A 15,353-nucleotide genomic window follows, 5' to 3' on the forward strand; every position below is an offset into this window, starting at 1 on the left:
CCTGTTTCTCATTTCTCGCCATAACTTTGTCGCCTTGCCACGGCCAAACCGTTCGAGATATTAAAAATCCCCTCGCAATTTAGCATCCCCAATGTCTTGAGATCATGCTGACCGAGTTTGGTGACAATCCTATGGAAGTCCTGGGAGGAGTACATTAAATTCCAGAGCATGCGCTTTTTACACAGCCCTAAATATCTCACTTCCTGTTGCGTGGAGCCCATGACAGAGTACAAAAGTTGTTCAGCTCGATGAGTTCTATATGTGTACCGAGTTTCATATGTGTACGTTCAAGTATGTGTGCTATATGGCCCTCAAAATTCCAGGGGGCGCCGTAGAGTCCCCTTGCCACGCCCCGGTACCAGCCTCTGTGGCGTCCTGATGGCCACAGATTCCGACGTGTGTGCAAATTTTCAAGAGTTTTTGAGCATGTTAAGACCCCCTTAAGTGCCCGGAAGGTTAACAAAAAAAAAAAAAAAAAAAAAAAAATCCTTAGGAAAACCATAATTTCTTTTATACAGACATTGGAATTTCTTTAGAGGCAAACTAGATTTTGGTTTGTTTAGAAAGACAACATTATGCAAATTGAACACAGAAGACTTAGACAATAGACATCTTAAAAATCAAGTTTATTTCTTGAAATTTGTTCAAGACACTGGAGGAATGTGTATCCAGTGTTTCGAGAAAGAATCATGTTACAGTTACCTGTGTGTTGTTTTGAGGTATAGTTGAATCACTATTAAAGCCACTCTTAAATATCTAACAAGACGGGAGGAAATCTCCTTAAAAGCAGTAGAGAAAATAAAATAAAAATGTCACCAAAACTTGCCACTAACAGATTTCAATGGACAAGCTTACAATCGGTAGGAAATCCCTTTTTATCTCACCTTGAAGCCATGCAACTTTGCAACACAGAGCACAGGTTGACACAGGAAAAAAAATAAATGTAGAAACACTAAAGAAAAATTAACAAACTGTTTATTTTGAAAGCATTTTGAGAGCTCTGAGCCTAGATGTGGTAGACACAGCCATGATGTAAAATACAACCATACAATACATTAGATTCAAAAAGGTACCAAAAAGTACAGTAAAAAAAAACACTTCCATCTCTGGAAATGTAAAAAGGACACAAAACGAAAACAAAAAGCAAAAACAAAAACAAACCAAAAAAAAAAAAAATTATAAAACAGATGTGAAAGGTGACATTTGCGCCCCCCAGTTCCTTTATGTTTTCTGTACAAAATGAAGCAGAAGTCCAGATTCTGCCAACTTCCGAAAGTAAAAGACCCCAATGTTCACTGTGACCAGACCGCTGGTTCCTGCTCGGTAGCTTTACGACCTTTAAACGAGAAAACACAAGAGATTCAGCCGAATGAATCTATGTAAACTGTTAACTTGTAATAATAATAATAATAAAAAAAAAAAAATGAGGTGAAGAGATGGGGCCTATCATATCTACTGCTACAACCCTACTGGACCACAAAAACCCACCCCCGAAAACGGATCGCCCTCTCTGCTTTAAAGTTTGGCCGGGTAAATGGAGATGAATTGGTAATGGAGCAACACAACCAAATTAACCTTACCATGGGTAATGGGAAAAAAATTAAAGTTCATACCTGCACTACACATGATCAGTATGGCTTGTAGCTACTCTGGTGAGCCCCACGTCTTGGAGTTTTTCCATAGCTTGTATTGCCCTGGTCTAGGGGGGTAAGAGAAAAGCAGAGAAAGGAACTTGAGTCCCTCGCATTCACAAGACCCTGACGGGACGGGGAAGAAACCCCAAGGACAATCAGTGCTTACTGTAGTCATATCCGCCGCCGTAGCCGTAGTAGCCACCCGAGTAATCGTAGTTGCCGTAGCCTCCGTATCCCCCGTAACCTTGCTGACCGCCGTAGCCATAGCCTTGGTTACCGTAGCCTTGATTCCAGTAGTTATTGTAGCCCTGATTCCAGTTCTGACCCTGGCCTATAAAACGAAGCAAAATCCATTTTAAACACCTTATCACACAATAATGCACACTGATAGCTGGAAGCAAATTAAAGAGCGACTGGTCTCTACTTAAGCTTTGTGGGGCATTAGAATGGATTTAAATTAATCAGATCTGAGATCAGACAAAGCTTTTAAGCTAGATTAAAAATGACTAAATAGCTGTGTGTGTGTGTGTGTGTGTGTGTGTGTGTGTGTGTGTGTTAGTTACTGGACTTGGCTATATGAATACTCAGTCTTTTTAAACTACTTTATAGCAGAATTTAAAGTTTGCATTATCTTCCGGTCCCACCTATCCACCATGAAGTGCCTTGGAAACAATTTGCATTGTGTGAAGCTCTATATAAGTAAAAGTGACTTGATTTGGTCAACCTGACTGCATTTGATTCATATACAGGCACGCAAAGGTGACCAAGTTGTTTTTCTAATGCATATCTGTACAGTTAATGAGCATGCAGTTATCATCAAGGTAAACTCTGCACAGACTCAAGCAGCCTATAGTTTAAGTGGTAGATGAGACTCTCCAACAGCAGTGGTACTAACCTCCACGCCCCCTTCCTCTTCCTCCAAAACGTCCTCCATACTGCTGCTGCTGGTACACTTCTTTTGGCTGTGCAATCTTAATCTCGCACTGGGAAAGATGAAAAATTAAATTAATGATTTAAGTCGTAATAGTAGAACATCTGCATAAACTACCACCAATATTAAAAACCTTAAAGATTTATCACATCTATCAGAAAATTCAAGGTTAACTTCACAGTGGAAATACTCACAAGGCCTTCTTTTCCATTTGTGTCCTTGGTTCCACTGACGTTGTGATATTTCTTTTCCATAACTTTCTTAACAGGCTCTTCTTCCTTGAAGGTGATGAAGACGAACCCTCTCCTCTTATTTGTCTTTGGATCCATTGGAAGTTCAATAGTCTCGATCTGTGGTTGGCAAAAATTATGTTAACAAATTAGGAAAACCTACAAACATCTATTAACAATAGAAGCACTATATACCAAACTTTACATACAAAATTACACTACCAGTTTTTGAACAGTAAGATTTTTTAAGAAGTCTCTTCAGCTTATCAAAACAGTGTTTGATCCAAAGTACAGCAAAAACTGTAAATTTTGGAAATATTTTACCATTTAAAACTTCCGTTTTCAATTTGAATACATTTTAAAATGCAATTTATTTTTGTGATTTCAAAGGTGAATTTTTATTCTAATTTGCTGTAAAAATAGAAAATAAATAAAATAAATATTGTTAAACACTTGAGTAAAAACTTTTCAGGTTTCTTTGAAAAAGTTTAGAAGGACAGCATTTATCTTTAATAGAAATCTTTTGTAATATTATAAAATTTCCTTATCACTTTTTTTAGTCAATTTAAAACAACCTAAATTTAAAGTGTTAATTTCTATCAATTTAGCTTTGATCACAGAAATAAGACTTTAAAATATATTTAAACATTTTAAAAAGTACAAATATTCTGTTTTTGCTGTACTTTGGATCAAACAAATGCAGGTTTGATGACCTGGAGAGACCAATTTATTTAAAATAAAAACATACCACACCAACAACAATAAAAAAATCCTATAGTCCAAAAACCCTAACGCATGTCTACATTTTTTGTTCAGCCTGCGTAAACCATTAAAGAAATTACAAATCTATAAGGAATACTTTAGTACCTCGCCAAAGGCACCAAAATACTCGCGGATCCTCTCTTCTGTAGTTTCGGGGTTCAGCCCGCCGACAAAGATCTTCTTAACTGGTTCTTTCTTCATAGCCATTGCCTTCTTGGGGTCAATCTGTCGTCCATCCAGTCTGTGCTCTTTTTGTGCTAAAACCTGTGAAGAGAGATGAATAATTTAGTAAACCATCAACGTATCACAAAACCTCAGGTTTTCTTAAGGACTGAAGCTTACCTTATCTACACTGGCTGGCTCTTTAAAAAGAATAAACCCAAATCCCCTTGATCGCCCAGTGTTGGGGTCCATTTTGATGGTGCAGTCTGTCACCTCTCCAAATTTAGAGAAGTAGTCTTTAAGATCCTTTTTACTAGTGTCCCAGCTGAGCCCCCCGACAAACATTTTCCTGAGGAAACGAAGCAGAAAATCGGAGTGAGACCAGGAGGGGGCGTGGTAGCACGGATTTCACAAATTTCTTGCACTTAAAACCCTACTTTCTATTAATAAACAGAAACACAAACCGGAACGGAAGACGTATTAATTAAGCGCGTAGTAATACAAAAACGCTATCTTGAGGAAACAAAAGAGGCGCAATCGCCCATTTTAAACCCCCTCTCCATGCACAATTCACCAACGCGCCCATCCCCCTTCAAAGACACATGGCGCCAACAAAGACGGGAAGGAACAAAGGATTCCACAACCCAAAATGTAACACAATTATTCCTTTAAACGTACCCCGCATCTTCTTCTCCTTTGCTTGCATCAATTTGGCCCCCGTCCGATGATCCATTTTGCCCGTCTTCATCATCTCCGGCTGTTCCGTCTGCACCGGCGTTTCCCTGCGCTCCGGCCTGAGCATCCCCGTTGCCTTCCTCATACTGACCGGCTCCGTTCAGATCGTCCTCGTGGCCGTTTTCTGAGGTTTCCATATACTGCTGTTCGGCGTCTGACATGGTGGTAGTTTAATGTGAAAACCTAAAACTGCAGAGAATGCGAAATGGTTACGAAAGGAAGCGCCTTATGTAATGCACATGCCCCACCATTTTGAACAGCGGCGTTTGCATTCTCATACGCAACAAGAATGTAAACATATCGCTTTGGTAAATCACAAATACACAGTTTTACTAACCTATAATTAAATGTAAGACTTCATACAACTAAAACGTACACGAAAGCTAACAAATTTGTAAATTTGCACGTAAATATCTTACCGTAAAAGCAGCAAGTGAAAATCTCCGTGGAATGCTTTCCGCGGTGTGGGCCCTTCCTTATTGCGCCGACAAGCGGTTGGTGTTATATTACTGGACACAGGATAAAGGAAGTTCAATAAGGGCGCATTTGATTGGCTGGCTTTGAACGCCTATCATTCTAAGAGCCAATCACATGTCTGGCCTACACGTCACAGAAATCCTCCCCCAAACGCGCTTCTTCTGAACCTTCGTGTCGAGTGGGGGGAAGAACTCTTTGTTCTTGTTTGGTTTATAAACGTGTTGTTGACCACTTTTAAATAAAATATAAAGTATATAATTTTAGAAGGGAGCTACAAAGTAGATAATGCAAGAAACAGGCGTTTGAATTTTGTTTTTTTTTCTGCCTGGTCTAAATGGTAATAGGAAGGAGATTACGGCTACGTTTGCGATATAGGCCTTGTGATTATTTTCATTAATTCATTTTGTTGTCGAGATCATACAATGAACTTAAAATTTGTTTATCACTATCAGAAACATACATGTTTTCACTTTTCCAATTTCATTTGATGTTGAATATTGTTAGAGTATTTATTTCTACCATTGTAGTAATTGATGACAATAGGATATTATAAATTAGCAATTTGTGACCCTGGACCACAAAAACCAGTCATACGGGCCTGGTTTTCGAAATTGAGATTTATACATCACCTGAAGGCTGAATAAATAATCTTTCCTTTGATTAATGGTTTGGCTGAGATACAACTGTGTGAAAATCTAAAACCTGAGAGTGCAAAAAAATCTAAATCTAAAAGTTCTTAGCAATGATTGATTACTAATCAAAAATTAAGTTTTGATATATTTACAATAGGAAATTTACAAAATATCTTCATGGAACATGATCTTTACTTGATATACTTATTATTTTTGGCATAAAGGAAAAATTGATCATTTTGACCCATACAATTTATTTTTTACTATTGCTACAAATATACCAATGCTACTTAAGACTGGTTTTGTGGCCCAAGGTCACATTTAACCTTAAATTTAAAAGAACCATGACACTTTAAAACAAACACATTTAGATTGTACAATAAAAAGGGCTGAAACAAAATTGTAACACTTTATTTTATAAAACAGTTTGCTATTAATGATATGAGCAAAATGACCAAAACAGTAACTTCTTATTGGTAAATTCTACATGCTTGAAAAAATAAAACAAAATCATGCTGCTGCTTCCTCTACTACTGTTCCATCAGATATTTTGGGCTTATTAGGGTTATTATTCATCAACCAGTCTGCAAGCCATGTCTGTAAAGAAAAATACCAATACAAAAATAACTGGGTTAATAGTATATCAGTATATTATGAAATCAGAAAAAAAGCTTAATCTGGATCTGAATTATCTGTATTTTTGTCTGACCCTGACCAACAACAAATAAATAAAAACACAAATATACATGCAATAAGGGATGCTGATAGTTGAAACTTCCTTTGGCTGGTTCATTGCTGTTGATTGTGTCAGTCATTGTAATTAATAAATTACATTTATTTGGTGATAAATGACCATTTTTGTTTGCTATTGACAGATGATTTTTTTAAATCAAAGGTATCCTATTCCTACTAAAAAGTTTTGAACAACACATACCGAAGGTTTGACTAAGATCAAAACCAAGATGTGTGTGATCTAATCCTTTTTTTATTATGTGAAAAGCCCATTTTCAAAATTTGATCCAATCTACTAGCCAAAATCCAATCAAATTTCTTTTGAACAACTGGGCCCAGGCTGTCAAAAGGAAACTGGTTGAACAGTTAAAAAAAAAAAAAAAAAAAAAAAACTACTTCCAAAACTAAAATTGTCAATTTATTTGCCCTCAAGTAATTCCAAAATGATGGACCCTTTTCACAAGAACCTTTTCATCAGCATCGTAAATCCTTGAAAGTTTTGTATATTTTGATTTTTTTTTTATGTATGTGCATTTATAACACTATAATTTGTATTACATCACCTTTGCATCAAATTACAAAAAACCTAATTAACGCTAATGCAAGGGTGTTTCTAATGCAGCGTATATGGGAGGCATGGTAAATTTGACATTGTTCTCTCATCTGACTGCCGTTATCAGTCTCTCTCATTTTTTTTTCCTTTTTTGAAAGTTGTGAAAACTCTATCATGGTGATTTTATTTTGTTATTTGAGCAAATGGGAATGCAAAAAATATATTTGTGGTACACTCCTATTCACTGCTCTTGAAGTTACCCTAACTACGGTGACTTCCACTGCTGAGAAACTGAGTTTTAGGCTAGGTTAGAATGACTTTTAATCAATAAATACACTTACAAAAGGGTCCAGTGGCTTTTTCTTGCTCAGCTCTGTCAGTCCAATGAGAAGTGTTGGGTTGACATACCGGCTCAGGTAATCTTTAGCAGCGTCTCCCATAGGAATAGGTTCAATCACAGCTGAAATAAATGTTGTAGACAAAAAAAAGAAAGACGTTTAGTATGCTTTCACATCCTGCTCACTGAGCTCATCTGGACAAAGTTAGATTTACTCACAATTGGGAAACATGAACCTGAGCTCCCTCTCAGCGGCAGAGAAGGATTCACTGCCATGCACAGCATTACGCAGGTCACATGTGCCGAATCTCGCTCTCAGACTGATGGTGATATTCAGAAATACGAGCGTTACATGTAAATAATTACTGATATTGAGCAAATGAAACATTACAGTATGCATATAGTTTTGTTGCAATGACAGATGAGTAATGTGATTAATTGGATTTTATGCACTACAGGCTAATAATTTAAGTACCTCGTTATTTAGTTTAAAAGCTACAGAAAATAGTGCACTCGTAATAATTGTCCCTTATGAGAATTTAACTTTATAGTCCATTTAATTATTAAACCACCTGCAAAGACTGAGAAGATTCATTCAGTGGCATTCATTACCAGTCAGGATGTGTCTCTCTAGCCTTTATGCTGCTGACTGGTCCCATTATGGCTTTCCAGGTGGCAATAGCCTGGTGTCGGGCCAGTGCTAGAGCAACAACCGGTCCAGAGCTCATGAAGGCAGTCAGATGGGGAAAATGTAGCTTCCCATAATGCTCAACATAGAAATCACTGCACTGCTCTGGACTCAGCTGGAGCCTTCTTTTCTGTTATATGAGGAAAAACAAAATGACAAATGATAAAAACATAAGCAGAATGTAAATCTCATTCTTAAACTAAAGCACTGGCTACAAAATGTAACCCTGGACCACAAAAAGTCTTAAGTAGCATGGGTATATTTGTAACAATAGCCCACACTGGATGGGTCAAAATGATTGATTTCTGTTTTATGCCAAAAGTCATTAGGATATTAAATCCTAAAAAAAAAAAAAAAAATCATGCTCCATAAAGATATATTGTAAATTTCCTACCGTAAATATATATTAAAACTTATTTTTTGATTCAATTAATTCATACATTGCTAAGAACTTCATTTGGACAACTTTCTCTCTCTCTCTCTCTATATATATATATATATTTTTTTTTTGCACCCTCAGATTTCAAAATTTCAAATAGTTGTATCTCGGCCAAATATCGTCCTATTTATTTTAGCTTTCAGATGATGTATAAATCTCAATTTCGTAAAATTGACACTTATGACTGGTTTTGTGGTACAGAGTCACATATGAGCTGTCAGCTGACAAACACAATGTACACTTATTAAAAACAGGCTCTTCACCAAACTTACAAATGAGGAATACACACAATTTATCATAAGCAGGCAATAACACAAGAGGTGATAGCAACACAGTGTTTTAAACATTGTCCAGAATAGCACAAGCTAAAAGGAAATAGAAATAATGATACTATACAAGTTTGTTGTTTAAATACATTTTATTAGCCTTTTATTTTAAACAATACAGTGGCATAAGACACCACATGACTGTTTTGTACTTACAAAATGCTCAAAATTAGGGATTGTCAATCCACCACATAATTCATCTTTTGCATCGTGCAAAATGTTATATTTAATAAAAATGTGTTCAACTACGTACCTGAAGAATTGTAAATCCAGACTGAAGAATAATGTCCTCAATTTCATCAGTTTTGTGGATGGCATCAGGTTTGATTAAAGCCAACGTCCTCTCCACGAAGATACGAGGTGCAGGCATCCGTTTTTGAGGACTGTCGCTCTCCATGACTTTTAAACAGCTTGTTACACTATTTTTGGACTTTCCACGGTTAAATTTGAAGTTGCTTGAACAGCCAAGGCAACATTTCTCAAAATATCAGGTGCAGAATGTTTTATTTACCAGAATGGAAGCACAGTTAACACGTTTGCTTACTTTTAAAACATTAAAATACTTAATATAATTCAAGAGTCTGTTATCATGCGGCGTCCTCAACGTTGAATAGCGTTTGTTGACCTTGTTGCTAGGCAACAGTCGCATATTAAAAGCAACATAGTTGCGCCATCTAGCGTCTCAACACACCCATTTTCCCCACTTAATTTAAATACCTAACTTTAAAATACGGTTTTATTCCATATCCACCTTATTTTACCTTAAGGCGAGGCCATTTGTAAATTTAGTGTGCCTGGCTTCCGGTCTCATCCACGTCCAGCTATTTTTACCTGTACAAAACAGCTTGTTTTGCTGCTTGATATTGCAAACTACCACATTATTTTAATGTGTTATCTTAATTATGAACAATGGTTTGTAGTGCAAAGTTCTACAGTTTACTGCACTTTATTCTTCTTGTTATTTCCCTATGGCAGCTTATGAACCAGTCTCACACATTACCAGAAAACAGCTTACTTACAAATAAAAAAGGTCAAATGAAAGACAAAGAAATTTAAGTAAAACACAAAGTCAATTGTAGCTCTTTTTTTTTTTAAGTCTTTTTTTTTTTTATTTAGACATTAGAAAAGGCGTCTATCTGGTTCCAATGGTAACCTGCCACACTCTTATCAGGTTGTCAGTGTAGCCAGCAAAGAGAGTCTGTGATGAGAAAAAAAAAAAAAAGACTGGTATTATAATCAGACAACATTTCATAAACACTTTTTACTGATTTAAAATTATATTTAGTGTCCCCCTCATATTTGCAGGACTGTCACCATAAGGTTTCAGATGTTATAAGTGATTGGGAATAATCAACGGGAGCAGCTGAGCTAACAAAATGCATGAAAAAGGCTGCTGTAAAACCCACCTGTCCATCAGCAGACCAGGCCAGAGAAGTGCACTGAGGTGGCTCAGCCTTGCTATTGGTGGTAATGATGTCCTGCCTCAGTTCATCAACAATAATTTTGCCCTCCAGATCCTGTTGAGAGAAAACGGTCAGCTTTGCAACAGCAGAATGATAATGTTATACCTGGTCAGGCCAACAGTTCTCAGAAACAGCCTCTTTATCATCATAGAGATACAGAAGGCATTGAACTTTCATCACAGAGATCTGCGCTCCAATATTAGCTTGTAGCCTAAATACAAATGAGAAGGGTTTATGTACATAAACTCACCCAGATCTTGATGCTAGGTCCAGTGGCGGCACACAGCCAGTAGCGGTTGGGGCTGAAGCAAAGGGCGTTGATGTTGTCACCACTGTCCAGGGTGTAAAGGTGCTTGCCCTCGTTCAGGTCCCACAGCATTGCTTGCCCATCCTGGAATGACACAAACACACAGATTAAAAGTTCTGAAAACTCCAATCTTCCTAAACATTTCAGAGTGTTTTCTGTGTTCAGAAACAGCCTCTTTTTTAATCACATTGATTCAGAAGGCATTAAGGTTTCATCATCTTTACCTGGTAATCTCAAGCCTCTAACCTGTTCACTAACTGCAGTAGTGAAAACCATATATATAAAAAAAATAAAATAAAAGTGATTACCTTTCCACCAGAGGCACACAGAGATCCATCAGGAGACACAGTCACTGTGTTCAGGTATCCAGTGTGGCCAATGTGGTTGGTCTTTAGCTTGCAGTTAGCAAGATTCCATACCTGTAACAAACACAGTTTAAACCAGCTGCATTAGCAAACATTCAGCCAATCCACGCAATTAACTCTGAATAAATTGTTCACGAATGGTCTTAAAACCCATCATAATTGCAGGACTTGTCGTCAGAGCCCAAGAGCTCAGACAAATAAGTGAATTTGTTTAATCACAGGGTAATGTTATTACAAACATTTGAAGTGGATCAAAACCTTTCAAAGTTGTCCTAAAAAAAATAAAAAAAAAATACTTTGATTCACTTTTTTTTTGATCTACTTCAAATGTTGACTACTGTAGTTTACATTAAGGTAGAGAGAAAGGTCTCACCTTGACCATTTTGTCCCACCCGCAGGACACAATGATGGGGTTGCTGCTGTTGGGAGAGAAACGCACGCACGACACCCACTCACTGTGGCTGTCATCCTGTGGACAAGACAAAATAAAGGGTTTCAGAACAGCACAAACTATCCTAAACATTAGGGTATCCATAGAGGTTCTAAAACGGAAGACAAATAAAACACTGTATTTACACGCAGAATCAAATAATCAAACATGCATCTCCGATCTCCATATAACACCAATAATTAAAGCCAGATTTAAATGTCTAGATGTGACCCTGGCCATATAACAAAACTAGTTGTAAGTTAGCATGGGTATATTTGTAGCAATAGCCAAAAATACATTGTATGGGTCGAAATTATAGATTTTTTTTTTGTGTGCCAAAAATCATTAGGATATTAAGCAAAGATCATGTTCCATGAAGATATTTAGTACATTTCCTAGTGTAAATATATTAAAACTTAATTTGATTAGTAATATGCATTGCTAAGAACTTCATTTAAACAACTTTAGAGGTGATTTTCTCAATATTTGTTTTGCACCGTCAGATTTTCAAATAGTCGTATCTTGGCCAAATATTGTCTTATTCCATTTATTTTATTGACCCTTATGACTGGTTTTGTGGTCCAGGGTCACATACAGTAATTTTTCAGCTTTATTCATTTCATTTCAACTAGTTGCCAAAAGATAATTTCAATTAGTTTATCTAGATTTATTAAAATATATATGTTTAATATTTTAGATGTGTATATCAAGCAACAATTTATGGTTTTGGTTGATTATAATAACCTTGATTAGAAGTTAATCAATATTGGATTTTGCTGGTACGATAAAGTTTTAATTTTGAAACATGCAGTGCTTACATTTAATTAAATCACCTTTCGTAGTTTAATAATTACATTATTCCAAATAATGGGTTTCAGTTCCTACGTTTGACCTCTTACAATTACAAGATTTTGGTTATAATTGGTGAACTTAAATTCGATCAGACTTAAGACATTAAGACCTGGGTTTCACAGGCAGGGCTTAAAATTAAGCCAGAATTAAGCCATAGTTTAATTAGGACATAGCTAGTTTTTATAAACGTGCCTAAAATAACAGCATAGTATCTGTGTGCATCTTGAGTTAAATCAATGACATGCTTTCTAAGTTAAAACAGCCCAGACATGCATTTTAGGTTGAGACTAGGCTTAGGCCTTGTCTGTGAAATAAGATTTTTCAGGGACCCCAAGGAAACCCAAGAAAGTTAAAGACTAATCCTACGCATTCTCTTCATAAAATGAGCACTAAACTTGCATAAAGTGCATTATAGCGGTTTACCTGGATGGTGTACTTGCAGACACCCAGGGTGTTCCACAGCTTGATGGTCTTGTCTCTGGATCCAGACACGATCTGACGGTTGTCAGCAGAGAAAGCCACGCTCAGAACATCCTTGGTGTGTCCAACAAAACGACGGGTTGTTGTGCCACTGGGTGAAAAAAAAGCACAAATATGTAATCTAGCCTGTAAAATCTCTTAAGGTTTATATTGATAGAGACTAGACTTCCAGAACAAAAATTCACAGATAATGTACTCACCCCATGTCTTTTTTCCTTCAGTCGTAAAGAAATTGTTTTTGAGGAGAACATTTCAGGATTTCTCTACATAAAGTAGACTTCTATAGTTTAAATGCGGCTTCAAACGATCATAGCCAAGGCAGGAGGGTCTTATCTAGCGAACGATCAGTTATTATTTTTTTAAGTTACAATTTATATACTTTTTAACCTCAAATGCTTGTCTTGCTCTGCCTGAACTGTTTTTTTTTTAATTCAAGACAGTTAGGGTATGTCGAAAAACTCCAATCTCATTTTCTCCCTCAACTTCAAAATCATTCGACATTGCCGTTTTACCTTTTTTGTAAAGGGTGTTTGATCTTCTTGACCCGAAAAAGTTCAGGCAGAGCAAGACAGGATGACTAGATGAGACCTTCTTCCTTGACTAGGATCACTTACAATCGCATTTGAGCTGCATTTAAACTGCATTTTGGAAGTTTAAACTTGGGGCCCCATAGAAGTCCACTTTATGAAGAGAAATCCTGAAACGTTGTCCTCAAAAAACAATTTCTTTACGACAGACATGAACATCTTGGACGGCAAGGGGTTGAGTACATTATCTGTACATTTTTGTTCTGGAAGTGAACTCCTGAATGAAAACTGTGTCATTAATTACTTACCCTCATGTTGTTCCAAAACTCGCAAGACACTTCGTTCATCTTCGGCACACAAATTGAGATTTTTTATTGATGAAATCTAAGAGCTCTACGACCCTCCATAGACAGCAAGGGTCCTACCATGTTCAACAAGTATTCTCCTAGCTTCATCAGAATCTGATTCTGAAAATAAACAAAGGTCTTACAGGTGGAACAACACGAAGTTGAGTAATTAATGACAATTTTCATTTTTGGGTGAACTATCCCTTTAAGATGGGGGTCCGTCAAACAAAGATTATCATATCTGGGCATCAGTGGCATCTAAAAGATTGAAAACTCCTAACATACACAACCACATTCTTTGAGTTTTAAGTTCAGAAACAGCCTCTTTATCATCACAATGACACAGATGGCATTTAAGTCTCATCACCACTTCAAAACCAATGGAACAGATTTTGAATGACAGCCCTGTCCCTCCAAATACTCACGTTGTCAGATCCCACAGGCGCAGGGTGCCGTCCCAAGAGCCAGACAGGGCGAACTGACCATCAGATGAGATGACAACATCACTCACAAAGTGGGAATGGCCCTTCAGAGCACGCTGAGGGATGCCATAGTTGGTCTCATCACGGGTCAGCTTCCACATAATGATGGACCTGTCTGCAAGGTGGACAACATAAGATCAGCTGACAGATCTTCGACATGTAAGCTTATATTTGCATTATCATTTTGACAGGTGGAGGCATCTCACACGCTCTAAGGTAAAGGTACATTGCTTCCGTTTAAACATAAATTAAGTGCAAAATATGAGTGTTATACAGAACTACAGCTGAATGGATCTATTATACACTGCAATTTTGAGGTCTCGTGTGTTCGGATACTCGTTGTGCTCCAGCGCGGCTCTGCGGACACTTACCCCGGGACGCGGACAGAATCATGTCGGGAAATTGGGGTGTTGTGGCAATTTGGGTGACCCATCCACTATGACCCTTTAGGGTCCCCCTTACTGTCATCTGCTCGGTCATTTTGGTGCAGGAATTTTCACCTATAAAAGGTGGATGGAGTTGGATTTTGTCGGAGGGCCGAGTCCCCCTATAGCTCTCACGCTATGGCAAGAGGAAAAGGAAGAAGAACACCGGAAGCAAAACTCTTGAGGGTGAACCTACTTCTTCAGGTCGCGTTCTCGTGTGAGATATCTAATGTGAACAGCTTACTGCCATCTAGTGTGTAGCTACAGACTTCAACAAACTTCAAACTGACTATTCTGTAGGCTGTTATACTGTACTTTAATATTAATGTTAATAAAGTCTTTATCCTGTTTGTCTCTATTTTTGCTCCTTGTTTTTTCGTGTTTATCTTGGGGATGTCTTCCACTGTTGAATGTTCCCTGGCTTGTGTTGTACAATCTGCAATAAACAACAACAAAAATACAATAAAATTATATATATGTTAATATGTTTTTTAAAGATTCTCTTCTGCTTAGCATTACTGCTTTTAGTTGATCCAAAATACAGCAAAAGCAGAAATATTGTGAAATATTTTCACTATTCGAATATATTTTAAAATGTAATTTATTCCTGTGATCAAAGCTGAATTTTCAGCATCGTTACTCCAGTCTTCAGTATAACATGATGCTTCAGAAATCATTCTAATATGATAATTTGCTGTACAGGAAACATTTATTATTATTATTATTATTATTATTATCATCAATATTTAAAACAGTTGAGTACGTTTTTTTAGGATTCTTTGATAAATACAAAGATCGACATTTATCTGAAATAAAATGCTTTTGTAACAAAAATAAGAAATAGAAATGAATACCTTTATTTAGCAAAGATGCTTGAAATTGATCAAAATTGATCATAAAGACATTTATAATGTTACAAACGATTTCTGTTTCAGATAAACGCTGTTCATCTGAACTTTCTGTTCATTAGAAACCTGAAAAAATTGTATTTAGCTGTTTTCATCATAATAATAACAATATTAATAATATTAATAATA

The 15,353-nt window shown here is 36.8% G+C and overlaps 3 protein-coding genes across 4 annotated transcripts; all 3 read right to left on the minus strand.

Moving 5' to 3' along the window:
• Positions 1-607: 607 nt before the first annotated feature.
• Positions 608-4,955, minus strand: LOC141289026 (heterogeneous nuclear ribonucleoprotein A/B-like). 2 transcript variants are annotated; one of them, XM_073821214.1, is made up of 9 exons: positions 4,874-4,955; positions 4,398-4,643; positions 3,900-4,068; positions 3,663-3,821; positions 2,760-2,915; positions 2,530-2,617; positions 1,801-1,965; positions 1,614-1,699; positions 608-1,336 (listed from the first exon to the last, which is right to left on the minus strand). In XM_073821214.1, the coding sequence occupies exons 2-8, from the start codon at positions 4,613-4,615 to the stop codon at positions 1,629-1,631; spliced, it is 1,026 nt and encodes a 341-aa protein (XP_073677315.1). In that variant the 5' UTR covers positions 4,616-4,643; positions 4,874-4,955; the 3' UTR covers positions 608-1,336; positions 1,614-1,628. The 2 variants fall into 2 exon arrangements, with proteins under 2 accessions (XP_073677315.1, XP_073677316.1); XM_073821215.1 differs by lacking the exon at positions 1,614-1,699.
• Positions 4,956-5,079: 124 nt separating this feature from the next.
• LOC141289029 (nucleoside diphosphate kinase homolog 5) lies at positions 5,080-9,579 on the minus strand. The gene is made up of 5 exons (XM_073821217.1): positions 8,892-9,579; positions 7,798-8,003; positions 7,405-7,505; positions 7,190-7,308; positions 5,080-6,160 (listed from the first exon to the last, which is right to left on the minus strand). Exons 1-5 carry the CDS (start codon positions 9,033-9,035, stop codon positions 6,074-6,076), a joined length of 657 nt encoding a protein of 218 aa, XP_073677318.1. The 5' UTR covers positions 9,036-9,579; the 3' UTR covers positions 5,080-6,073.
• Positions 9,580-9,718: 139 nt separating this feature from the next.
• Positions 9,719-14,469, minus strand: LOC141289028 (small ribosomal subunit protein RACK1). Its single transcript, XM_073821216.1, has 8 exons — positions 14,263-14,469; positions 13,835-14,006; positions 12,479-12,626; positions 11,147-11,242; positions 10,717-10,827; positions 10,352-10,492; positions 10,045-10,155; positions 9,719-9,836 (listed from the first exon to the last, which is right to left on the minus strand). The coding sequence occupies exons 1-8, from the start codon at positions 14,369-14,371 to the stop codon at positions 9,771-9,773; spliced, it is 954 nt and encodes a 317-aa protein (XP_073677317.1). The 5' UTR covers positions 14,372-14,469; the 3' UTR covers positions 9,719-9,770.
• Between the last annotated feature and the right edge of the window lie 884 nt (positions 14,470-15,353).

The sequence above is a fragment of the Garra rufa genome, chromosome 16 (genome assembly GCF_049309525.1).
Source record: "Garra rufa chromosome 16, GarRuf1.0, whole genome shotgun sequence".
NCBI classification, from domain to species: domain Eukaryota; kingdom Metazoa; phylum Chordata; class Actinopteri; order Cypriniformes; family Cyprinidae; genus Garra; species Garra rufa.

Bases quoted from the DNA above. Each gene is read 5' to 3' on its own strand.
- LOC141289028 (XM_073821216.1), bottom strand. From the start codon at position 14,371: ATGACCGAGCAGATGACAGTAAGGGGGACCCTAAAGGGTCATAGTGGA. The intron at 10,828-11,146 runs GTGAGACCTTTC...TGTTTGTTACAG, and splicing joins GGTGGGACAAAATGGTCAAG to GTATGGAATCTTGCTAACTG. The intron at 10,493-10,716 runs GTAATCACTTTT...GTGTCATTCCAG, and splicing joins TGTGTGCCTCTGGTGGAAAG to GATGGGCAAGCAATGCTGTG.
- LOC141289029 (XM_073821217.1), bottom strand. From the start codon at position 9,035: ATGGAGAGCGACAGTCCTCAAAAACGGATGCCTGCACCTCGTATCTTC. The intron at 8,004-8,891 runs GTACGTAGTTGA...CTCATATAACAG, and splicing joins CTGGATTTACAATTCTTCAG to AAAAGAAGGCTCCAGCTGAG. The intron at 7,309-7,404 runs GTGAGTAAATCT...CATTTATTTCAG, and splicing joins CAGGTTCATGTTTCCCAATT to CTGTGATTGAACCTATTCCT.
- LOC141289026 (XM_073821214.1), bottom strand. From the start codon at position 4,615: ATGTCAGACGCCGAACAGCAGTATATGGAAACCTCAGAAAACGGCCAC. The intron at 4,069-4,397 runs GTACGTTTAAAG...TCGTTTCCTCAG, and splicing joins AAAGGAGAAGAAGATGCGGG to GAAAATGTTTGTCGGGGGGC. The intron at 2,618-2,759 runs GTGAGTATTTCC...CATCTTTCCCAG, and splicing joins CAAATGGAAAAGAAGGCCTT to TGCGAGATTAAGATTGCACA.